General features: G+C 33.2%; 1 protein-coding gene across 1 annotated transcript in view; it reads right to left on the bottom strand.

Moving 5' to 3' along the window:
• The window catches only part of shg (DE-cadherin), a 302,607-nt gene that overhangs the window by 41,881 nt on the left and 236,816 nt on the right, over positions 1-23,910 (bottom strand). Inside the window, exons 2-8 of the mRNA XM_073077198.1 lie at positions 4,596-4,678; positions 3,238-3,360; positions 2,809-2,934; positions 2,474-2,623; positions 921-1,106; positions 348-550; positions 50-227 (exon numbers count right to left, since the gene is read on the bottom strand). Of these exons, the coding sequence (XP_072933299.1) occupies positions 50-227; positions 348-550; positions 921-1,106; positions 2,474-2,623; positions 2,809-2,934; positions 3,238-3,360; positions 4,596-4,678 (1,049 nt within the window). The remainder of the gene's footprint in view (positions 1-49; positions 228-347; positions 551-920; positions 1,107-2,473; positions 2,624-2,808; positions 2,935-3,237; positions 3,361-4,595; positions 4,679-23,910) is intronic.

Here is a 23,910-nt window from a genome sequence, read left to right on the forward strand (position 1 = left end):
AAAACAACTTCACGTTTAAAGATATTTTAACTTTTTATAATATACATACCTGTATCCTAACGGTCAATGTATAATCTGTAATTTTTTCATAATCCAAATGGTTTCCTAATTTAATGTACGCTGAATCTGCCTCTGGTTCCAAGACAAATGTGTGCCATTTATTGGTTTGTTCCGTTTGGCCCATCACTAGCTCAAATTGAAGTTTCTTTTCTTCAGGAATATTGGATCTAAACGAAACGAAAAAAATAAAACATCTTATAAATCTGCTAGATTGCAATAAAGTCTAGAATAAACAGTTCACGGAATAAATAAAATAATCTTGAGGTAAATTGCTTTCCCATACTTACACAGCTCTAACGGTAGCTATAGGTGTATTAAAGTCAGCGTAATTTTCTTTTAATCTTATCGGCTCATCGGGAACTTCTATGAAAGACGGGCTTTTCTTATTCGATTCTACGACTTGAATGTCTAAAGTAATCGAACTTTGTTGAGGCGGATCACCCATATCTTTTACTATCGCGCTCAATTTGAACTTGTAGCCCGGTAGTTTCTGTAAGAAATAAAGTTTTAAGACCTTTTCTTTTCAATTTTTTCCGTACAGTATTAAAAGTTCAAAACAAGATCGAATACAGAACAGAAAAAGAGAACTAGAATTGCTCGTACTTTTATTGTGACATTGTGTAAAAATTGACACTATAAGGGACCTATTCTTCACGAGGGTTTTTGCCTGCGTATAGATCGGATCCGCAAGTATGCCACTTGCATTCATTTATTTTCATAGAATCTTTTCATCATGTCATGTATTTATGAAATTATTGGACGCGTGTGGGACACAGGTGGACTAGGTCTGCACGAAGACACAAATCCATGTGACATATGAATAAATTATATACATAGTTGATTATAAGTGACAAACTTACGTCAATAGTTTTGTTAAGAAATATAACTCCGTTGTCTGGATCGATAAAAAAATAGGACTGATCCGGCGAGTTGGAATCGAGGCTATAATGAACTATTGAGTTGTTTCCATCGTCGATGTCTGTTGCAGATATCCTCATCACTTCGCGCCCGCTCGGCAAGTCTTGTGGCACGGATTCCGAATAGGACTGTATAAAAATCAAACACGGTTAGTTATTTTCAGTCAATGAGTAACATTAAACGCGCCTGAAATAGTTTTATCTCCTCAAAGAATTTGAACTGAAGATTTGCCTACCAAGTTATATATTTAAGTTTACTTAAAACAAGATAAGAATAACAATTTCCGAGAATACCGCGTATTTAAAATCAAAGAAATGTAAATTGTGGTACAATGCGTAGAAATAATCTGCTCTCAAAATTAACGCAAGTTCCAGTTTAAAATAAACAAAGTACTTAAATATTTCACTCTGAATCACACAGTGTCGCCTTAGGGTTAGCTTACGCCGACGATAATTATATTTTCCACTTCGACATGTTCTACGCGAAGCATGCCCAAGCTTAGAGAAAGTTTTTTTCCAAAATAATAATAATCGTGCAGTGTGATAAAATGCGCTTGGGGGAAAGAGCAGCCTAGCTAAAAAAATACACCAACTACAAATGTGCAAAAAAAGTGAATTCAAACACACCAGACATGTAAAATTATTACCAATAACGCCTTGAGTGGCGGCTTACGATCCTAAACAGACATGCAGCAACATGCAAGTAGAGAAATACAAAGATTTTCAAATAATTCATACGAGCCGATTGTTACCAATGCTATTAAAGTTCATACATAAATCACTTTTAATATTTTAACAGTACAGCAATGGTAACAATCGATTGTTAGTAATTAATATTCGACAGTGTCAGCTTAATAACAATGTTTTGGTGCGAACGCTCTCTCTCATTTTGTGTAACTCTGTTGTTTAAGACAAACCTTCCAAACATCTCCTCGGAAGACCTTCGAAAAACAGGCAAGTGTTAATAAAGTCTGCGCCACGGTTTGAGGCTAATGAACGAATTTTGCGTTAGTCACATGAAGGCATACAACGATATAACGAACAACTTAAGGAAACATAAATATAGGTTACGAGAAAATATTTCAACAACATAAATATTCCATAGTAAATTTCCATCTGTGTAAGACCTATGAACTGTCAAGGAAAGTAAGATGAATGCACTGGCTTTGAAAAGTTGAAAATACAACAGACAAAATGTTATGAAAGTTACAACTAAATATGTAGCTTCAATACATTCATCGCTTATTTAAACTGGCATTTCATTAAAAGACACGTTTAATATAAAGCTTATAAGTCACAGTGAAGTTAGAAATACATGTAAATAGGTGATTGATGGTACACATTTTCAAGCCTATATTATCGCCATTACTGACAGTGATAATGATAATAATAGGTTAAAAATTAGCTCTCCTAATATCTTACCAGTAAACCTAATTTTAGAAGGTTAGAAATAGATACTAATTAGCTAAAGACAGACTTTACATAACGATACTCACAACTTTATCGAAGACGGGTTGATTGTCATTGATGTCTTCAATTAGAATTTTGATGGTACAAGCGTCGTCCAGTTGCGGTTGACCGTTGTCACTGGCTCTGACTGTGATATAAGCTTCTTTTTCACGAGATGGTTCATCGTGGTCGAAAATCTGTTTAACAATTCATTTTAAACAATGAACATCGAAATTTAAATAAAAAACTTTTAAAATTTTGTTTACCTCGTCTCCTTTAAAGCTAATAACAGATTAGAAATAAACTTGAACTTTAAATAAAACAAATAATAAAAAGAGCTGGGAAAATGTAAACTTAAAGTAAAGAATAATCGAATACTGACATCAGCTGTAGTGATCTTTCCTGTTTCGGGATCAACGTGGAATCTTTCCTTTTCACCTGGTGTGGACACAAATTTGTATATGACGGTACCACCCATTTCGGGTGGATCTCGATCATCTGCGTGTACCTGGGAAAAAATATCCAAATTAAAAAAAAAACACCGAGGTTCATGTAAAAAAAATCTAGATCAACGATTTTATGAACATAAACACAGTTATTACAAATATGAACTATTTTTAGTTCTCTTATAAGAATTTCATTGTCGTAGTGTAGTGTAGTGTCGTAATTCTTATGGTTGCCATATTGAATACGTTACTCACCTTAATCATCAAATGAAGGATTATTATTCGTATATCTGTATTTGTATTGTCTCTCTTACCATCTCTCCGTATATTCTTTATGTTTATACTAAGTATATTAAAAAACTCACCGTAAAAACATAAGTGCCCACAGGCTGCTCCTCTTTCAACGTCGGCCTGTAGTTCAGGCAGTCGGTGAACAGGGGTTTGTGGTTGTCCTTCACTGCCAGCTTCGGTGACGACGCCGGTACAAACTGAAACCGCATTTGTGAATTCCACTACGTCAATATAAGCACACGGACAAAACAATAAATCTCTGAAATCAGATACATGAGGTAATTCATGTTTCCAATAATTAGAAAGAGTCCTTTTTACACATTTTTCATCCACCGCTCATCCAGGAAAACTACACAAAATAAGTTTAATTTGATTTTCTATCTCTCAGAGAATTAATTAATTAAATAAGACAAAGGTCAAATTGAAAAAAAATAATATAACATTTGCACACTGTGAAAATAATTGTCTAATTAACACTAAACTAATATAATTTGATGTTGATATAACATCCCATTACATTTTGTTGCTTGTGCATATTTGTTGCATATTTCGTACGTAGTCTTAAAAAACACGGATTAACAGTAAGATGAACAATGCATAAGTTGATGACTTTTCATATTTAAAAGTTACTTCGATTCCCACAATCATGACGTTTATCGAAAAAGTGTATCAGATTATACCTTCTATAATGAAATGACAAAAATAATATCAATCGATAAAGTGCGACCCATTTTCAAGTATTTTGTATAATCGACCTGTTATTTCAACTATTGTTAGGTCACAACTCATTAAAATTTCACACATCAGAACCATTTCAGTCAAATTGGCGCATTGAATGTGTAAAATTGGCGGAATCGGGTCGTAGGTTACATTGTTACTTTTGTCATAGTCAAACAGGTTATAACGATAGCACAATTTCGAAATAATTGTTCCTATTACTATGCTTTGTAGGTTACTAGATTTAACTAAAGATTTCACAGTAGAAATAGAATTTGTTGTGTTACGCATTGTGTTGGTAAAGAAATAATTACTTACAACTAACTTAGAGTCATGCAATGAATTAGACACAGAACTAGATTAGACAGAAATCCACAGATTTGTATTTATATATACATTTAAATTATTAGTAGAGTATAAAGGTGTAATCGAATTGACTTACATTGATTTCCTCTTGTGTGATAAAAGAAAATATTTAAAAGTGTCATTAGACGTGGCGCGTGTCGAAATTTCTAAGAATTACTTACTTGAATCCTCGTTAGCTTTAGATTAAGATGCGTTAAGGTTAATTATTAATATGTCCATGCACAATCTGTCTAACTGTTAAAAAATAAGCGGAAATCAATACGAAAACTATCGGGACAAAGCTTTTGAGGGCGAAAATAAATGTGTTGAATGATGAATGGAATGTGATAGTGTGTGGGTGTATACTCACGGACGATGTGTGTAAGGGTAGGTAGCCATCGAGGTGTCGCGAATGCCGTAACCTCGTGATGTGATGTGACGGGTGATCTCTGACTGTAAAGAAAGAAAATAAAGGTTAAACACAGTTTTAGATACTTCATTTATTTTCGACATGCTGTCTGATAGTCAGTAGTGTACCAATTTTTTCAATGTGAACATAACCCAAATGCGCTGCCACAAAGGATCCTATTAGTAATTCATTACCATTGTTCCGCTTGTTGTATCAATGTTTAAGAGCAATGACGGTAGTTAAAGTAATATTCACATATACGAGCGTATATTTATTTTTACGTCGATAAAATTCTTTGTTATCGTACTCAAAACCACTGGACATTTTTCTTACAACATTACGACGAGTTCTTAATAATGTAATGATTTCCACGTATAACGTGAAATTAATTACATTTCGTGGATTTCTTCACAATTTTGTTTTTGATAAATGCAAGCTGTGCTATATAAACCACTTACATGAAAATATTGTTATTAAACTTTTGATCGATTTACCCAATTCCTGTATCACTTGGCAATTCAATCAATTCATCCTATGTATTACATCAAACCTGAATCACAGCCTGGGTATCGAATTGATTATAGCTTTGATATTCATTCGACCGTGCCGATATCGCCCGTCTCATTCCGTCCCTTGTAATCAAATATCTATCTGCATCTATTGCACTAGCCCCTATTAAAGCTGCTTCAGACTAGAGGGAATTTGAATCGAGTTATTTTTCCCGATATAAATTGAACGTTGGTCAGGTCTACGTGTTGTATAAGCCATAGCTACACACATATCCATATATTGAGAACAGACATATTCGTAATTTATACGTATGCTCAACTAAGAATATAACTAAGAGTCTTAATCGCAAACTGGTAACGTGAAATTAAGTGCCACGTGCGTCTTAGAATAAAACCTTTTATTCTTATGTACACTTATGTAATAGATCTACCAAATCCATCTAAAGGAAATTTTAGATTTCGTAAGTTATTGTCTTAACCCTTAATATACCAGAATAATTTCGATATTAGTGAATGAACACCACAATTTAATGTAATTACTATTCGAACATGTCATAAACAATAAATCGATACTATGTGGTAGGGTAAATAATTATACTAATTATAATTCTCACACACGCTTGGAAACAAAAAAAAATGTGAGCCGTCACGGGACGCCTGGCAGATGTGAAACATCGACATTATTTTGTAAAAGTAATATGCAGAAAAGAACATATTGTGATAGGAACTAAATATGTCATAATGATAAAATAAAATATTACGATTTTTTTCCAGATAACGATGACTATTTATTGAATAGACATTTATTTTTATTAAATACAAAAATTTACGAATTTATTTCAAATCGTGACTACTTAATTCGTTTAATCAGTGACTTCGGTAATAGTTATATTCGATGTTGCCTCTGAGGACGGTATTACTGTGACAATTGGTCGATGGTAACTGAAGTATGTTACAAAAGTATTGGACATAACATTATCAAGATAGTCAGATACTCAAGAATCTTAGCTAGTTATTTCAATATATTACTAAAATCGTAAATTATAAGTATCAAAAATGAATGTTTCACAATAAATGCCACTATGATTAGAAAAATTAATTAATTTTTTAATGTTCATATTTATAACAAATAAGAAAAAACTTTCGTGCGCTGCACGCCATCACCTGATTTTGAAATACAATTCTGTCAGTCTTAATAAATTTATTCTCTGAGAAGAATGAAATTAAAATTAATTAATAATTTAAAAACATTGTATGCAATGAAATTTATGTGAATTTTAATCTACCAAGATAGTAGATTTTACATTTGCTGGCGCTCAAAACACACCAAATATACTCGTGCGTAATGCACAGATAAATGCATACTTTAATTATAAAAAAATAATTAACTTACTGATGACTTGATGGTGTGTCATAGTGTGATTTTGCTTTCTTTGCAGGAGGCTGATCACTTTCACTCTCTAAATTATCACGGTCAGACATTTTATTATTAGAAAAATAATTTGTTTTCAAGCATTGATCTATAACCTGAAGTTACGCCGCAAGCGGGCAAAACTTGAAACATACAAAATACGTCAAGTGGTGTAAAACGAGTTAAAACAACTCCAGTCGCTCTCGCGCGGCGTAGTAATACACACTAATGTCACTGAACACGTTAAACGTCATTATTTTGAATTTTAAGCCTCAAAATGCCTTCTTGTGCAATGCGTAAATGCAAAAATTATGCTCGAAAAAGAAACAAGCTTCATGGAATCACCTATCACACGTAAATAAAGAGAAATTATTAAATTTTGTTTATTTTTCGTGTTCGATCCGCCATGATTACGTGAGTAACCAGAAAGAGACAAAGTATGTTTTTGTCAATGAAAGTGATAAAGACGCAAAATGCATGGTCATAGATCAACAGAACAGAAGTGACATTTTATTGAAGCTCACGATGTTCATATGTCGTATGTTATAGTTTAAGATCCCACTGCTTAATTTTTATATTAGTGTGTTTTTAGTCAAAATATAACTTTTTATAGTTTATTTTAATAAAATAAAAGCGATATATATGGGAAATTCCGTATCCTAATCTCTAAATTTTCTTCGATACCTGTGGTAAATAATAAAAAATATTACCATAAAATTTATATAGGATAGTATACGGTATTTTAAAATTTCTTTAATTGAATAAATTAACCTAAACATAATTTAATAAACAATCTTTGTATAGCCAGAAATTAATCCTCAAAAAGACCACGGTAAGATTCGAATCTTATATATAAAATTCGCATGTCACGATGTTAGTTACTTTACTCCTGCGAAACGGCTTTACTGATTTTCATCAAAATTTATATGCATATTCAGTAAGTCTGAGAATTGGCTACTATCTATTTTTCATATCTCTTAAGTGATAAGGGTTGTTCACCCTTAACATTTTTTTTATTTATATGGCAACACAATGTTTGCTGGGTCAGCTAGTACATATCATTTATAAAATGTACACAACTTTGCAATTAATGGTCGTGTGTAAAATAAAACTGAAAATAATAAACATAAATTAGTAAAGATACTTCGCCGCCTTGAAATTGAATGAAGCCACAAACGGCTTATTAGTAAGTTCTTTTTTTTAATTCGTGACAAATAAAAACATTTTTAGAGAAAATTTACAAATAAATAACTAATACTGCGTAATTTACATAATAAATAAATAATTATTTCAAATATTTTAGGGACATTTTAGCACGGAGACGTGGCAAAACTTTTTTACGCAACTATTCCAATTCTCAAAACTGGGTACATTTTCTTGTTAGGAGTGAGTAATCTTTACTAATCTATGATAATAAATATAAACAATTTTTAAATCGTATATTTTAAACCAGTCGATACATCTGTATTGATACATTCTTTCAAATTATATATTTATATAATAATAATTTATTTAGTTAAACTGTACTATAACATTTCTACGTAAACGATGTACTAAAACTATTATCGACAGTTTTGGACATTTTTTACCTTCTGTTCCATTATTTCATTGTCTTTGACAAGCATGCGTATCAATGGGAAAACCACCATACGTCCCGTTTTTAACGGGACAGTCCCTTTTTTCGATGCTTCGTGCCGTTGTCTCCGAAATGAACCGTTGCCATTGTCAATTAAGTAACAGTAAATATTATAATTATGAAAAAAACATGGGGTGCTCCATTTTCTCAGTTTTCATAAAGCGCCCCACATTTTTTGCACAATTATACTATTTACTTTTCCTTAAATGATTCCTAGATTGAAAATTATTTTCTACTTTTTAGTTAATTTTATCATAAAATCGTGTTTTTTATTATTTTTAACTATATTTTTTCAAGTAAAAAGTATTTGACATAAAAAAATCGATGTCCCGTTTTGACTGAAGTAATCATTGGTCACTATATTCCATTGTCAATATTTACGTTTGCGTACACTTGAAACGCAAGGTCCAACACTAGTTGTCTTTTTTTATCACATTGTTCTAATAGCTCTGTCCCTTATAGAACATTTGTCTATGTAGTTAAAGGTAAGCGTCGCCACGCCAGAAATCTTTTTTACGTGCGGCTATAGATGTTTCACATCAAAAGTATTTGACATAAAAAAATCGATGTCCCGTTTTGACTGAAGTAATCATTGGTCACTATATTCCATTGTCAATATTTACGTTTGCGTACACTTGAAACGCAAGGTCAAACACTAGTTGTCTTTTTTTATCACATTGTTCTAATAGCTCTGTCCCTTATAGAACATTTGTCTATGTAGTTAAAGGTAAGCGTCGCCACGCCAGAAATCTTTTTTACGTGCGGCTATAGATGTTTCACATCAAAAAACGGATGTTAACTTATAATAATTTTGGAAATACATCATGTGTTGGAACAACATTATTTCTACGCTTAATTTGATGTGCATGTGTCATGTGAATGTCCGATATAATGTGAACATACCCTTATTATCTTAGGCTATCGGATTGTAGCTCCATAGGATGATTGCTAAGACAAGGGCTCGTAGTATACAGGCACGTCTGTCTTCCGATATCTTGCGATTGTATGTTGAGGAAGAGATACTTAGATATGCGAGACGTTCCAACAGTCCTTAGAGGCTGAAATGCACCAGTGGTCCACCTCAGGGCAGACTTTACGTTTCTATGTTCGCAGCATTAGCAGCAACGAATATGCTTAAAAAGTAGTGACATTCTAGTGGTTTGAAACTCGGTTTCTCAATCTGAGGATCCAAAGTTCAAATTTCAACCACAGGCCACTAATTTTACTACGGATTTATATAACGGTATTTTCATTTGCTATAACGATTTAAAGAAATATACGCGCCTAAGAATTCTTCAAATAAAAAAGTTCTTAAAATTATTTGAAGTCTAACAATGCGACTATGGTCTTAATGACTCCTACTCGGAAAGAAGACCCATGTCCAGCGGTGGGACAGTAAGGCCATTTGTCCACTGCCGCCGTCACCGAGCCGATACCGAGACCGAGATTATTTCGGGCCGATATTAATATGACGTGACGGCGATAGTTTCTCCACCACGACCGATATCGGCGGTTTATTTTGTTCCAGCTGTCACGGGTGTGACGGCAGTGTATGGACAAGTTCCAACGTGTTTTATATTGGACACATCGGCCCGTCAAAATCTCGGTGCCGATCCAGCGGTCACGCCGATCTACTCGTAATATCAGCGGCCGGGATGACAGTGCTCGGGTGACGGACGTGCGGTGGACAAGCGGATATAGTAAATGTATGAACGCTACTTCGGCGCCGTCATTAATTATAATTATCGATATCGGCTCGGTGACGGTGGCGGTGGACAAACGGCGTAATGAGTTAACGATAAACTGGCGGCAATGACCACTTAACATAAGGATAAATGCACGGTCATTATGTCATAGTGTTTGTTAAAATATAGGATCGTGAAATACTTTAAATAATAAAATCTTATTTTCTTAGTTCAGACACATCTTTATTTCTCTAAATATTTGACAAGAAGTAATAAATCAGAAAACATTACCAAAGACTTTAGTAACCTATAACAATACTTTTTGGATATAAAGATTATAATATTTACTTATTTACAACACGCCTCCTTAAATTTATAATCTCATAACATAACTATTACATACTAATAACATATCTAAATTAATCTTAACTCTAATCTGTTCTTCAAAAAACTTGCCTTATTTAGACTTTTAGTTAACATGTCTGCCAAATTAAATTTAGTATTAATTTTCACAACATCAATTATTTTCTTTTCATAGTTCTCATTTACATAATGATATTGCACTTCGATGTGCTTCGAATTCTTTGTAAAGTTGCCGTATTTAGCTATTGCAACTGCACCTGAGTTATCTACATACAGTTTTATTGGATCACGAAATTTTACATCAAATGATTCACTTAGTAAGTTTCTAATAAAAAGTACTTCTGTTACTGCCTCTGACATAGCAGTATATTCTGCAAAAGTTGAACATTTAGTTACTGTATTTTGTTTACGTGATTTCCAATAAATTAAATTTCCATACAATCTAATAATAAAACCAGTTGTAGATATTCTATCCACATTATCTCCAGCAAAATCAGAATCTACCATACAATCTAATATTTCAGTATCCACATTATCATTATAAGTTAAACTTAGATCCTTAGTATTATAAAGATATTTTAATATTCTCATTGCATATTTGTAGTGTGTTTCGTTATAGCAACTTTGGTATCTACTCAAATAATTAACACTGTACGCTACATCTGGCCTTGTGCCTGTACTAATATATAACAATTCACCTATTATATTTCTGTACTTAATAGTTTCATCTATTTCTCTAGCTTGTTCTAGTTTTAAATTTGTTTCCATTGGAGTATCATATAACTTAGTATTTTTCAGATCATATTTTGCAGCCAAAGATTCAATATATTTTGTTTGGTTTAGAGTCATTATACCTTTATCTTTACTATAATCAATATCTATTCCAACATAGCTTTTAACTTTACCCAAGTCTTTCATAACAAATCTTTTCATTAAACTAGTTTTTACCTCGTCTATTTTAGTTTTATTTTTACAACAAATTAAAAAATCATCAACATATATTAATATATATGTATATTGGATCTTTGCTTGCTCTATTAACATATAAACAGTTATCATAGTTACTTCTAACAAAATTCAACGTTTTAATAAATGTATCAAAACATTCGTACCATACTTTAGGGCTTTCTTTAAGACCATAGAGTGCTTTTTTCAATTTGTAAACTTCATTGTCGCCAATTTCATAACCTTTCGGTTGATTTACATAAACTTCTGATTTTACATAAGCATTTAAAAAAACTGTTTCTACATCCATCTGTTCAATAAATAAATTATTCTTACAACTGTATGACAATAAAATTTTCAAAGTTTGCATTTTTCCTACCGGTGAGTAAGCATTATCAATGTAATCATTTTGCTGAAATCCTCTCACAACTAATCTAGCTTTATAAATATTGTTGTTTTTCTTTCTGAAAACCCACTTAACATCTATAACCTTTTTATCTTTTGGTTTTTCAACAATTTGCCAAGTATTATTTTTATTTATGCTATTTATTTCTGAGTCCATTGCTATTTTCCATTGTTTATAATCATTGGAGTCCATCGCCTCCTCAAAAGTATTAGGTACATGAGGCATCAATATAATTAACATATATAAAATGTGACACTGGATTACCATATCTAGAAACTGGAGTTCTCTTTCTCTTTTCTACTAAATTCTTATCTCCATTATCATTTAAACTATCATCAACTACATCCTTCAAGGTATTATTAGAACTAGTCTCCTCCGCATCTTCATATTTTTCATCACTTTCCTCATTTACTATTTCTTTTAAAGTTTGGTCTAATTCTAAATTTTTATCTTTTGGATCATCTAGTTTTTCTAAGCAAATCAGTTCAGTATTTTCTTCGATTACCTGTACATGCCTAGCATTAATTATTTTGTTATTTAATAGAACTCGATAACTATTTTCATTATAACCTACTAAAATACCCTTTTGTGCTTTATCATCCCATTTACTTTTTCTTAAAACTTCTGGAACCCTAACATAAACTCTACTTCCATATATTTTTAAATGTTCGACATTTGGTTTTATTCTAAAAAATATCTCATAAGGTGTTTTATTTTCTACCGTATTTGCAATTGTACGATTTTTTAAATATGCTGCTGTTTTTATAAATTCAGGCCAATACCTTCTGTGAATTTTAGCCTCCCTCATTAAACACCTAGCTATGTCCATAGCAGATCTATTATATCTTTCCGCTACTCCATTTAATTCATGAACGTAGGGTGGACATGGTAATATCTCTATACCCTTATACCTTACAAAATTGTAAATCTCTTTATTTAAATATTCTCTACCATTGTCACACTGAATTTTCTTAATTCTTTGGTTGAATTTATTTTCTAATAAATTAACAAATTCTATAAAACAACTCGCAACTTCAGCTTTACTTTTAATACAAAATATCCTTGTGCATTTACTATAATCATCGATAAATGTAAGAAAATATTTCTCCCCACCATAACCAGTCGTATTATGTGGACCATTTAAATCAGTATGAATTAATTCTAAAATTTTAGTTGTCTTTGTTCTATTATTTTCAAAAGGCACATTACTCATTTTACTTTGTATACAATTTGAACATTTCATTTCTGTGCTTTCAATTCTATCAGGCAAACCATCTAATAATTTATTATTTATCAATTTATTCAAATACTGAAAATTGACATGACCAAGTGCCCTATGCCATTTTTCTTTCTGAGTCAAAGTTATTGAATGTGCATACATTTCTCTTTTGCATACAAAACTTTTTATAGAATACAAATTGTTTATTTTATCAGCGACAACTATTAATTCTCTGAGACTATTATAAATTTTTGCATTTTCATTTTTTGCTACTATAGTGCAACTTTTAGTTATTTTTGAAAAGCTTAACAAATTTTGTTTAATGCCTTCAACAAAATAAACATTTTTTAAATCTACATACTTTAGATTATAATAGGTTTTAAAATAAATTTTAACAGTGCCTACTTTAGTGGCTTTTAACATGTTACCATCTGGCAGTTTTACATAAACAGGACTTTTCAGATCTATAAAATCATAAAAATATGTATCGTTTTTTATAATATGGTCGGTACACCCGCTATCTAAAAGCCAATTAATTTCACCATCATTATCATATCCTTGTGTTACCTTATTTATTTCCGAATTACATACTTGAGCTGTCCATGACTCCCCTGCAAAGTTGTCTGAAGATTTACCACTGGACTGACCTTGACCCTTAAAATGTTTTTGACCTCTGCTTCGGATATGACCTCTATAATATCCACCGCTGTTGTAACCTCTCTGAGATCCTCGCTGACCTATAGCAGTTTGTTGTCCTTGATTATATCTCTGCGCATACCAACAGTCCTTCTTGAGATGACCAGTCTTTCCACATAAAAAGCATTGAGCTATAGTTTTCGTGGCAAATGTGCTCATATTATTTTTCTTATCTGAGTCTCTAGTAGACATATTTTTCTCTTTTATTTTAGAACATACATAATCAACTGTCCTTTGTTCTTCGGGAATTACATCGAGAAAGTCTCCAATATAACTATAGCTTGGCGGAAGCGCTCTTAGTAGGTATCTTAACTTCTCAGGTTCATTTATTTTTCCTCCAGCCGTTTTAAATTCATTTATTGTTTTCTCGAACTCCACAAAAAAGTCTTCTATAGTATTATAATTGTTTAGTTTCATCTCTTCTATTTTCCCTCTGCAAATAATTTGCATGGCTGTAGACTGAGTAAGGTATATTTTATCGAACTTACTTAGCATTTCATACGCTGTTTTACAATCGGTGATGTATTCCAATTGCTTGTCAGAGATTGTACTCATAATTATTGTTCTTGCCTTTAAATCCATCTTTTTCCATTGTGCTTCAGCTTTTTCCGTTTTCACAATGGCGGCCTCGTTGCATTCTTTGTACTCCAACAAAGTTAATAATCTAAATTTCCAGCTTGAATAGTTTGCGCCATCAAAAATAGGAATCACAATATCTTCAATCTTCGCTTGTTTAGCCATTTTTATGACAGTAATGCATTGCAAGAATTTAAACAAATTTTCATTTTCTTTCTTGCACGCGTCTTTTTATCACACTGCGTTATTCTTGAAATTTTAATTATTTTTATTAACCACGCTCTGCTACCATGTTAAAATATAGGATCGTGAAATACTTTAAATAATAAAATCTTATTTTCTTAGTTCAGACACATCTTTATTTCTCTAAATATTTGACAAGAAGTAATAAATCAGAAAACATTACCAAAGAGTTTAGTAACCTATAACAATACTTTTTGGATATAAAGATTATAATATTTACTTATTTACAACAGTGTTAATCGTAAAAAGACTCATCTATACCGGGAATTATACCTAAAATTCTGTACAAAAGCGAATAAATATAATTTAAATCTGTTCCAAGTAATTTTGCACCATTTCCACAGACGTGGGCTATTGTCTTCTACGAGCATCTTGAGAACACAAGTGTCGCTGTGACATCTTTAAATCTTTTACCTCCAGCATCTAAGGAAAGGAGCAATTAAAAAGGTGTTACAAAATGGCCATTGACGTTTCTGAAACGTTTTCAGTAATTTGATGATATATTTTTTAACTTAGATAAATGTTTGGTGTTTAGTGCAGTTCATTGTACGATTCAGGTAAATAATAATGCGTCAGTTATTAATTTTAGACGACACGCGGTGGGTTCCGAGTTCTATCCCCGGTGAGACAAATATCTAAATGACGAATTACTTTTAGTCTGGGTGGGTGGTCGTGTATTCGTCTTTGTGTGTGTTTGTGTATGTGTGTCGATGACCCTTATGACATAGGAAAACTTATAATATGGGGTTGTGAGTGTAGGACTGTTAAGTATTAATTTAAGCATCGAACGAATTCAAATGAGTTAATTGTAGGAGTATTTGGTAAAAATTATTGTTCACAGTTTTAGCCATACAAGTATTTAGTTTGTGGAGTATATGAACTTAGAAAACAGCAGTTATTTTTAAAAAGATCTAGTACTCTCGCCAAACGCCAAAGCTTGATTGATAGCGGCATTGACAAAGTAAATTAGAGAACATTACGACTTATCTTCCCTTTAATCCCGTAATTTACTAACGCGTAGTAAATCTCCATTTAGAGGCCGGGTCTTTTTTTACGACTGAAATATGCAAATCCAACTTCAGCTGTTTTAAGGAAATCAAGGTATGTTTAATTTATGTCCGTCTGTGTATGACGTTAAACTTTGAAGGTCTCGTTATTTTACACATTCGCCGTAGGTATATAATCCTTTTTTGAGGTCCCCTTACGTGCACTAAAAATAAAAAAAAAGTATTTAAGAATAAATGTCTATACGGTCTAAATTATCTTAGATTCGTTACTGGTACTGTCAGCAGCATTTCCACCAATACAATATTTCTTTAAGCTAGAAATAAGTAGAAATTATGGAGGTGGCATCACCTCGGTCGAACCATTTTAAAGGTGGTAGAACCCTTTGTGGTTCGACTCCGTTCGGCACCGCCACACCTATTTCTAATAACAGCAGTGTTAGGCGCTGCTGTGTTCCGTTTTGAAGTGTGTGGTAAGGAAGACAAAACTTTTCCTAGGCGTTCCAGCTTAGACCTCAGGGGTAGCGGCGCATCTGCGGCCGACCTCAAGTAATCAAGGAATATCTAATCCTATCTGGGGTTGATTACATTATGTCCATGGGCGACAGTAGCCACTTACCATCAGGTGGACTGCATGCTCGTCCGCTACCCCTTTATTATAAAAATAAAAATACTGATTCTACCAACTGTAGAATACTGTTTCGATACTACTATAATTCAAATGGAGAGATTTGTATTATTATAAAGATTACAATATTCTGATTCAGATTTTCTGTGATTATACACATTCAATTTATTAACATGTATAGACTTTTTACTTATATAAACACGATCTGTCATATTTGTTCATAAATATCTAGCTCATAAACTAAAATATAATGTTTGCACAACCTCTACAATTTAAGTAAAAATGCATCCACCCTTATTTTAACGGATAAACTAGAGTAAACTCTTATTTATTTTAGCACAAGACCGAAACCAAATTAAAATTACGCGGAGAAAAATTATATTCCCTTTACCGAAGGAGAGATAGGATTTCAAATTATAATTATCGTACAAATTGAAAATAGCACGGAACGTTTAACTCAAAGGGCTGAGGGCTTTCATGTATTCGCGAATCTTCAAATAGGAGATCAAACAGTGCATCATTATCCATACCTTTACTCCTGTAATTTCCCGAGGATCTTGTAATATGATATTATATTTATGTAAGACAGGGTTATGGTGTTTTCAATTTATTACACGGATATTTAATGTTTTAGATATGATAAGGTGTCATTTCCTAATTAGCTTCTAAAACCTACAAAAGATATATGTAGTCAATAATTCGTCAAGTACGGTTTAACAGTTAGATCGGAAAATGCCGAAAAAATCCGGTTTGTTGTATGGAAACCCCCTTTAATATTCAATTTTATTTTATTTTTAGTATTTGTTGTTATAGCGGCCACCGTTATGCATCCTCTGTAAAATTCATGTGTCTATCTATTACGGTTCCGGAGATATAGCCCTGTGACAGACGGACAGCGAAGTCTTATTAATAGGGTTCCGTTTTTAGCCTTTGGGTACAGAACCCTAAAAATTGTCTAATTTCAATCTTTAGTAAGCAAAACATTAGATAGATTAATTATAATTATATAATATTGTAACATTATATGTATTATAAATATCATATTACATAATAACGAACATTATAGTATTAATTTGCAAATATTTCGATATTGCATTATTATAAGAACCTTAAATATATTCGAATGTGTTTATAGGAACCCAAGTAATTTATCATAACACAAATACCATCACACTGATGAAAGAAAGCATTTTATTGTAATTTACTTCTGATAATGACTTATTGAACTAGGTTAATTACAGATAGACCCTAATGGAAGAAGTCATACACTTATTTAAGCCGAAATAACTTCAGAAATGATGTTTTAATGAATGAGAGCAGATCTTAACAAACACACTAATGAAGAGAGAAAAGGAAAATAGCATACACGCAAACAAGATTTGTAAGCGTTGCTGTGTTCTAGTTGCACCCTTCCTTCATCGCACCACTCGTCGAAGGATGAGTTTCCATCCACATCAACTGGACACGTAGCGGTCCTCCACGGTTCGGTTTGCATAGCCCTTTTTGCCGCGTACGTGCAAAATGTGAAATGAACTTCCTCCTGTGGTATTCCCTCAGGACTTCATGGGGCTCTTCAAGAGGTAAAAAGAGCTCTTCATCAAAGCCGGCGACGCATTGGCGACTCTGGTGTTGCAAATGTCCATAGGCGACGGTGACTGCTTTCCACCAGGTTGCCCTCTGCCTATCGTTTCGTTTTCATCTGCCTTATCGTTATGTTAAATATTAAAAAAAAAAACAAAAGAGCCGTCACGGGACGCCTGGCAGATGTGAAACATCGACATTATTTTGTAAAAGTAATATGCAGAAAAGAACATATTGTGATAGGAACTAAATATGTCATAATGATAAAATAAAATATTACGATTTTTTTCCAGCTAACGATGACTATTTATTGAATAAACATTTATTTTCATTAAATACAAAAATTTACGAATTTATTGATGGCTTAACGCCAGATCGAGTGGGAGAGAATCGCACAGTCGATTGCGCATGGCGACGCGTCACCACACCGTACACACTACTGCATATAGACTGTATATAATATATACCATCGTATAGCGTGGCGCCACGGCATGCGTCGCCACGCCAGAAATCGGTTTTACGTGCGGCTATAGATGTTTCACATCAAAAGTTTGTACAATAGATATTTACATGAGTCGATCCGACAGTCTTCAGCGGTAGTAACGTGTACTGAAATTCAACTAAGATTTCAATTTAGTTTAAAACCTGAACCCTAGACAGATATGATAGACTAGACAGATATGCAAATGATTGATTAGATTTGTTAATGTTTAGACATCCTAAATAAGTATAAAGTAATTTAGAAATGTAGAAATCTAGACGGGCTTATGTGTTGATAACATAATATTACTTGAATGAAACAAGGCCTTTATAAAACAACCGCCCGGAGCGCCAAAAAAGGCAATTTGAATACAAAATCTAATTTGAATACAGAATTAAGAGGCAAAATCGGAATCTGATAATTGATTATGCGTATGCCTAATGATTCATTAGCTTTGAGCGTGTTGGGTGACTCGCTAATTATTTATTGTAATCAGTTATTATAATAATATGGGGAAAGCAATTTGGCATTAATTTTGTAGTGAAATTAAAATGTGTGGGTGGTAGATATCGTGTTGCTATCGCTCATTATTCGGCAAAGGTTTCGAAAGAGGAGGGAGTAAGCCTAGTCTTAATAGTCCTTCACTCTGGTCATACATATTGAAAGAATAACTTTAAGAACACCCTGTATAAGTTATGTTTCGTCACAATGTTTTCGTTTACTATCAGAATCAGTCTTCACGACCGAAAATCATGTCGTATCGTGGAATGTAAAAAACTTCCCTAATCAATGATGTTTACATGCGTAAATCTACTGTTGCATATCCACAATATATTGCAACCACACGTCGCATCGTACCGTATAAAATAAAAACGCTTTTATACAGCGTGTTCATTTTCTAATACTCTCGCGTAGACCGTATATTCCGCTTATTTTATTGCATAAAAATATACACGTAAGTAATTTTAAACGCATAAAAGCTTCACAAAACAAAACATTGCTCTAATTTAACTACAATGAATGAGAAAACTCCGTTATTTCCGTGTTGCACATTTTTCCATTTTCTCTGCTAACACAATCCTTTCGTTGAAAAAGATATACAGAATCATAATAAATGGAAAGCTTCATATGAGTTTCCTGGCTGGGATACTATTTTTTATTATTTAGCAAACGAGCATGCGGTACACATGATAGTAACCACTACCGCCTATAGAAACTATTATCAACCCCAGGTGCTGCTATCCAGATCGAAGATTCCTTTGATTGAGGATTCCTTTGGTTTTCGTTTGAGGGGTGCGGTAAGGCAAACGTATTTTTCCGAGGCAGTCCAACATAGTCCTCAGAAGAAGTAGCATTCCTACCTGAGGTCGACCCTCAGGTAGGAATCTAATTTGAGGTTGACTACAGATGTGGATTTTAAAGGTGGTAGAACCCTTTGCGGTTCGACTCCGGCGGCACCACCGCCACACCTATTTCTGCCTAATAACAGCAGTGTTAGGCGCTGCTGTGTTCCGATTTGAAGGGTGTGGTAATGGAGACAGATTTTTCGGAGGCGTTCCAGCTTAGTCCTCAGAGGAAGCGGCGCATCTGTGGCCGACCTCAGGTAGGAATATCTTATCCTATCTGGGGTTGATTACAGATGTCCATGGGCGGCAGTAGCCACTTACCATCAGGTGGACTGCATGCTCGTCTGCTACTCCTATATTATAAAAAAAAGATGTCCACATGTAGCCATTTACCATCAGGTATACAGCATGCTTGTCTGCTACTTCTATATTATAAAAACATATTATAATTATCCCAAAGGGCTAAGTTAGATTGCCTCGTATAGGTACCTATGTCTCTGTATCAGTTGACCTTATTAAGTGCTCAGTAGTTAACTGAAATGTTGAAAGTTCAGTACCCGAGAGTCGATTCTCTGGAGGACAATTTACCGGGAAGAGTGATTACTTTAGTTCAAATGAAGCTATGGACTTTTGGGTCTGAATTTCTGATCGAACTTTTACATTTGCTATTGAATGCCAAAATAGGAGCGGTATTATTCAAATCCACCTGTTAAGCAACCTTTTGAAAATATTGGAGATAACTACTAAAGAAAAATGTACGGCTTAAGTGTAGAAGCATGAAATTTTCGGCAAATATTTCTTATATAAGAACTTTTGAAAAAGTATCCCCGAAAATAATATTGAATAAAAGACGAAAACTTATATATAATTGAACATTTTCCGTACTCATATCCTCATATAAAGAATTGAAATAATATTGAGGTAAGTTTTAAGTTTTAAATGCAAATAATATAGAAATCTAATTGTTATTTTATTTCTCACATACGTACTTATACCATACCTTATATATATGTATAAACCAGATATTTCTTCAAAAATCATTGCTTATCCCAATCTATCTTTATATACAAAAAACTGATAGCTATTAATGGCACGATAGATTGTTTAGGCAGGAGCTGTCATGCCGTCGATTCGTTTTGCCCACGCAGCCTTTTTGCACCTGCGTCTTATACAAGTAACATGATATCCTAGGGTTGTCGCATGAACTAAAATTTATAGTTCTTTTTAATTTGCTTTTTGAGATTGAACGTCGACGAGCATGCAGTCCACCTAATAGTAGACGGTTTTTGCCGTCCATCGACATCTGTAATCAACTTCAAATAGGATTGAAATGAAGGGCCATTAAAATGCATTGCTACCCCTCAGGGGCTAAGTTGCAATTTAGCACATCCTTCAAACAGCAGTGTTAGATAGCGTCATAAATGAGCAACTAAATGTTTCTACCATAGGACAATGAGAGACATAGGCACAATGACAGATGAGATATCCTGTAACTCCTTTGAGATGAAATCAATGAAGACCAATTGACAGCATTGAATATTTTTATTTCACATCAGAGTTGGGCAAAGTCTAGAAACCCTTAGAATTCCAAAACTGTCAACTTCATCAATTTAAATATGAATTACAAATAATCGTTTAAAGAACTTTCATAATAATTATATTCGTTTTAAAAATAGACAGCCCTAAAAACACCCGATACAAACAAATACTTGTCATGTTTTATGTGTTGTCCAGGCGCTGGTATAAAAATAATTCCTACATCATTAACATAGGGTGGATATTCCCCTGATATAAGTCGTTGCGTGCGAGTGACACCGGAACTTAACTTTTTTCTGCTCTCTATTGTTGGGCTTCCTTTGGCTAAGGGGTTCGGGGGTTCGGGGGTCCGGGGGTCCGACCAGGGGGTGGGGGCAGGGGGCCATTGTCTAGAGCCAATTTGAATATTCAAGTGTGGGCACGTTCCGTAAACGATGTCGATGGCCGTTGGTTTGAATTTGTTTTTTCGTGGTTTCACTTCAGGCACTGTGAGTAAGCAATTAACTTTTACGCGTCCTTTTCTGTTCGAAACTATTTTCGAGCGGCTTTGGTTGAGATTTTAATATTTTTACACGAGCTTGCAGCGTTTATTCGTGATTTTATAGGTGTATTTTTGAGAATTGTTTGAGCGTCTAAACAAAATAGCTTTACAGCAAACAGTATGGTCTTGTTTTATTTCGTCAATAATAACCAATCGCTATAAAATACTCATAAATTCTTTACAAGTTTATAAACTTGAGGCTACGATTTTCAGTATAAAATACAGTCCAATATGAATAGCTCTTAAAAGAAATGTCGTTTTGGGAGCATAATATTTATTTTTCATTAAAACGTCGTCGAAATTCAAACACGGAGATTCGTCGGAGATTATTTTTTCTGACATTTTTTGGTACATTTGATAGAGGGTTTTAATTAGGCCCGTCATTTAACATCAGCGGCCACTTGTCAACTGTGTACACTGTGACACTTTTCTAATGAAAATAGCGCGAAATTCAGCTTCCATTTTTAATTTCTACCCACTTGAAAATAGAACGTAAGCTTCATAAATTCCGTTGGGTTCTGGCAACACGATGGATGTTTTAAGAGGACTATTTCACAAGTATTATAGTAGAGATCATATTTTGAGATGACAAAAAAATTAACATAGTTTAATAATTTGTAAAACTTCAGAAATGACGCAATTCCAGCATCCGTTCTCGTATTATGTTTTTTATTCCTTTACAATTGTTTGCATAAATAATTCTTTATATAAAACATTATTAATAGCAAATAATGTCATTAAATAAAAAAAATACTCTATATTCATTATTATTATTTATGATTTCGCTTTTAGTGAATAATGCAACGAAATAATATTACACAATATTACACAAAATAAAATTATTTTACTATCGATAGTCGACATGTACAAGTACATCACTAGGAATAAAATATTAGGTTGTTTGATAAGGACGCGAGAGGTAAGGCCCGTAATCACGACCCGCAGATAACGCTCAGTCTTCAGAGTTATGACAATGGCTTATATCTATGTTAGATGTAATCTTTGAACGTTTTTTGTTAATATAAAACATGCAATTTAAAGCGTATAATTGTTTGGATTAGTTTAACGAAATGAATTGTGGAAGCTTATATAAGGGTTAAAAATAAAAAAAATATTATTTTAGTATAGAAATGTTTTGTAGTTATGTCACATATATAGTTTAGTTTTTTTTTAAATAAGCAACTAATAGAATGTTACAAATTAGTTATGCATATAATTATGTTCTGGAAATGTGTTTTTTCCATAGACCAATAATTTTAGCAATTCAGTTTTTATAGACAAAATATCTGAATTAAGTTCGGTCCAATTACTTTCACAAATAAAAAAATTGTTAAAAAATGCCTACAATTAAATTTTGCCAAATTTTTACGACTCACTCAAAAGATGAGGGTAGGAAAGATAAGGCTGCCTTAAACAGTGAGTTACGATGACTTGCGAAGTTTATAACCAAGATTATGATCTGGCGACAGTTAAATAATATCTAAAACTCCTAAAAAATAGCTAAAACGCGGGGAATGAAGTGTGCACTTTATGCGGGCCGCTTCAGTTTTACGCATTTTGACTTTTGTGAGTACGCACTTGGAGTGTAGACAATGAACGTCAATTTTAAGGGGCTTTTTATATCCTTGACGTATATGTAGTATAATAAGTTTACATTGGCACAGAAGATTCAAGTCTCCCCAAATTGTAAAGCAAGACGATAACTCCGGTATTAGTAAATATTTATTTATATTTTTTGAGTTTTACAAGCTTACGAACTCCATACTTGCACAAGCTATATATATTAATAATTTTGTAATTAAAAAGCTTTTTATAAGGGTCAACTATCATAGTATTTATAACAGCCAGGTTTCCGATTTCCATACTTACTTAATTAGCGAATTTACTGAATATATTTTGGGATTTTTGTATGTATTCATATGATCCCCACAAGTCCTACTTTACACTACACTACTCTACAACAAAAACAAATTAAACCCAATTTCTTAGAATCAAGAATAAAAACGAATCTACAAATGAATGTAGCAGCAAACACGTTCCACAATATCTGCAAACAACACAACCCTAAAACTGCAGACGTACGACCCTAAATTGCAAATTGCAAACACATTACTAACCCGGAATCTGCACTGTATACAATGTAGCAATTTTACCGTCCAGCGGAATTTTCCTCGCCAACTAGTTATTATACTTTGTTTTATGAAACTGAAGCAAACGTGTATGTAGTTCACCTGAGCCACTGCCTAGTTATTATCAACCCTAAATAGCTAAACTCTTACCAACGCTTAGCCATTTAATCGTTGCCACTTCTAAAGACTAAACTGTAATGCTTCCTGTATATCCTGGTACCTACTATGGACGATATCTTTATCTATATACGATTATTATAGCACCATAAAACTGCAATTTTAGTAAAAAAAAACGATATTTGCCCGATAGTAATTTGCTTGCGATCTTGCATATAATGGAA

Source organism: Epargyreus clarus, unplaced genomic scaffold (assembly GCF_041222505.1).
Source record: "Epargyreus clarus isolate Ecla_fem2 unplaced genomic scaffold, WU_Ecla_fem_2.2 ptg000010l, whole genome shotgun sequence".
NCBI lineage: Eukaryota > Metazoa > Arthropoda > Insecta > Lepidoptera > Hesperiidae > Epargyreus > Epargyreus clarus.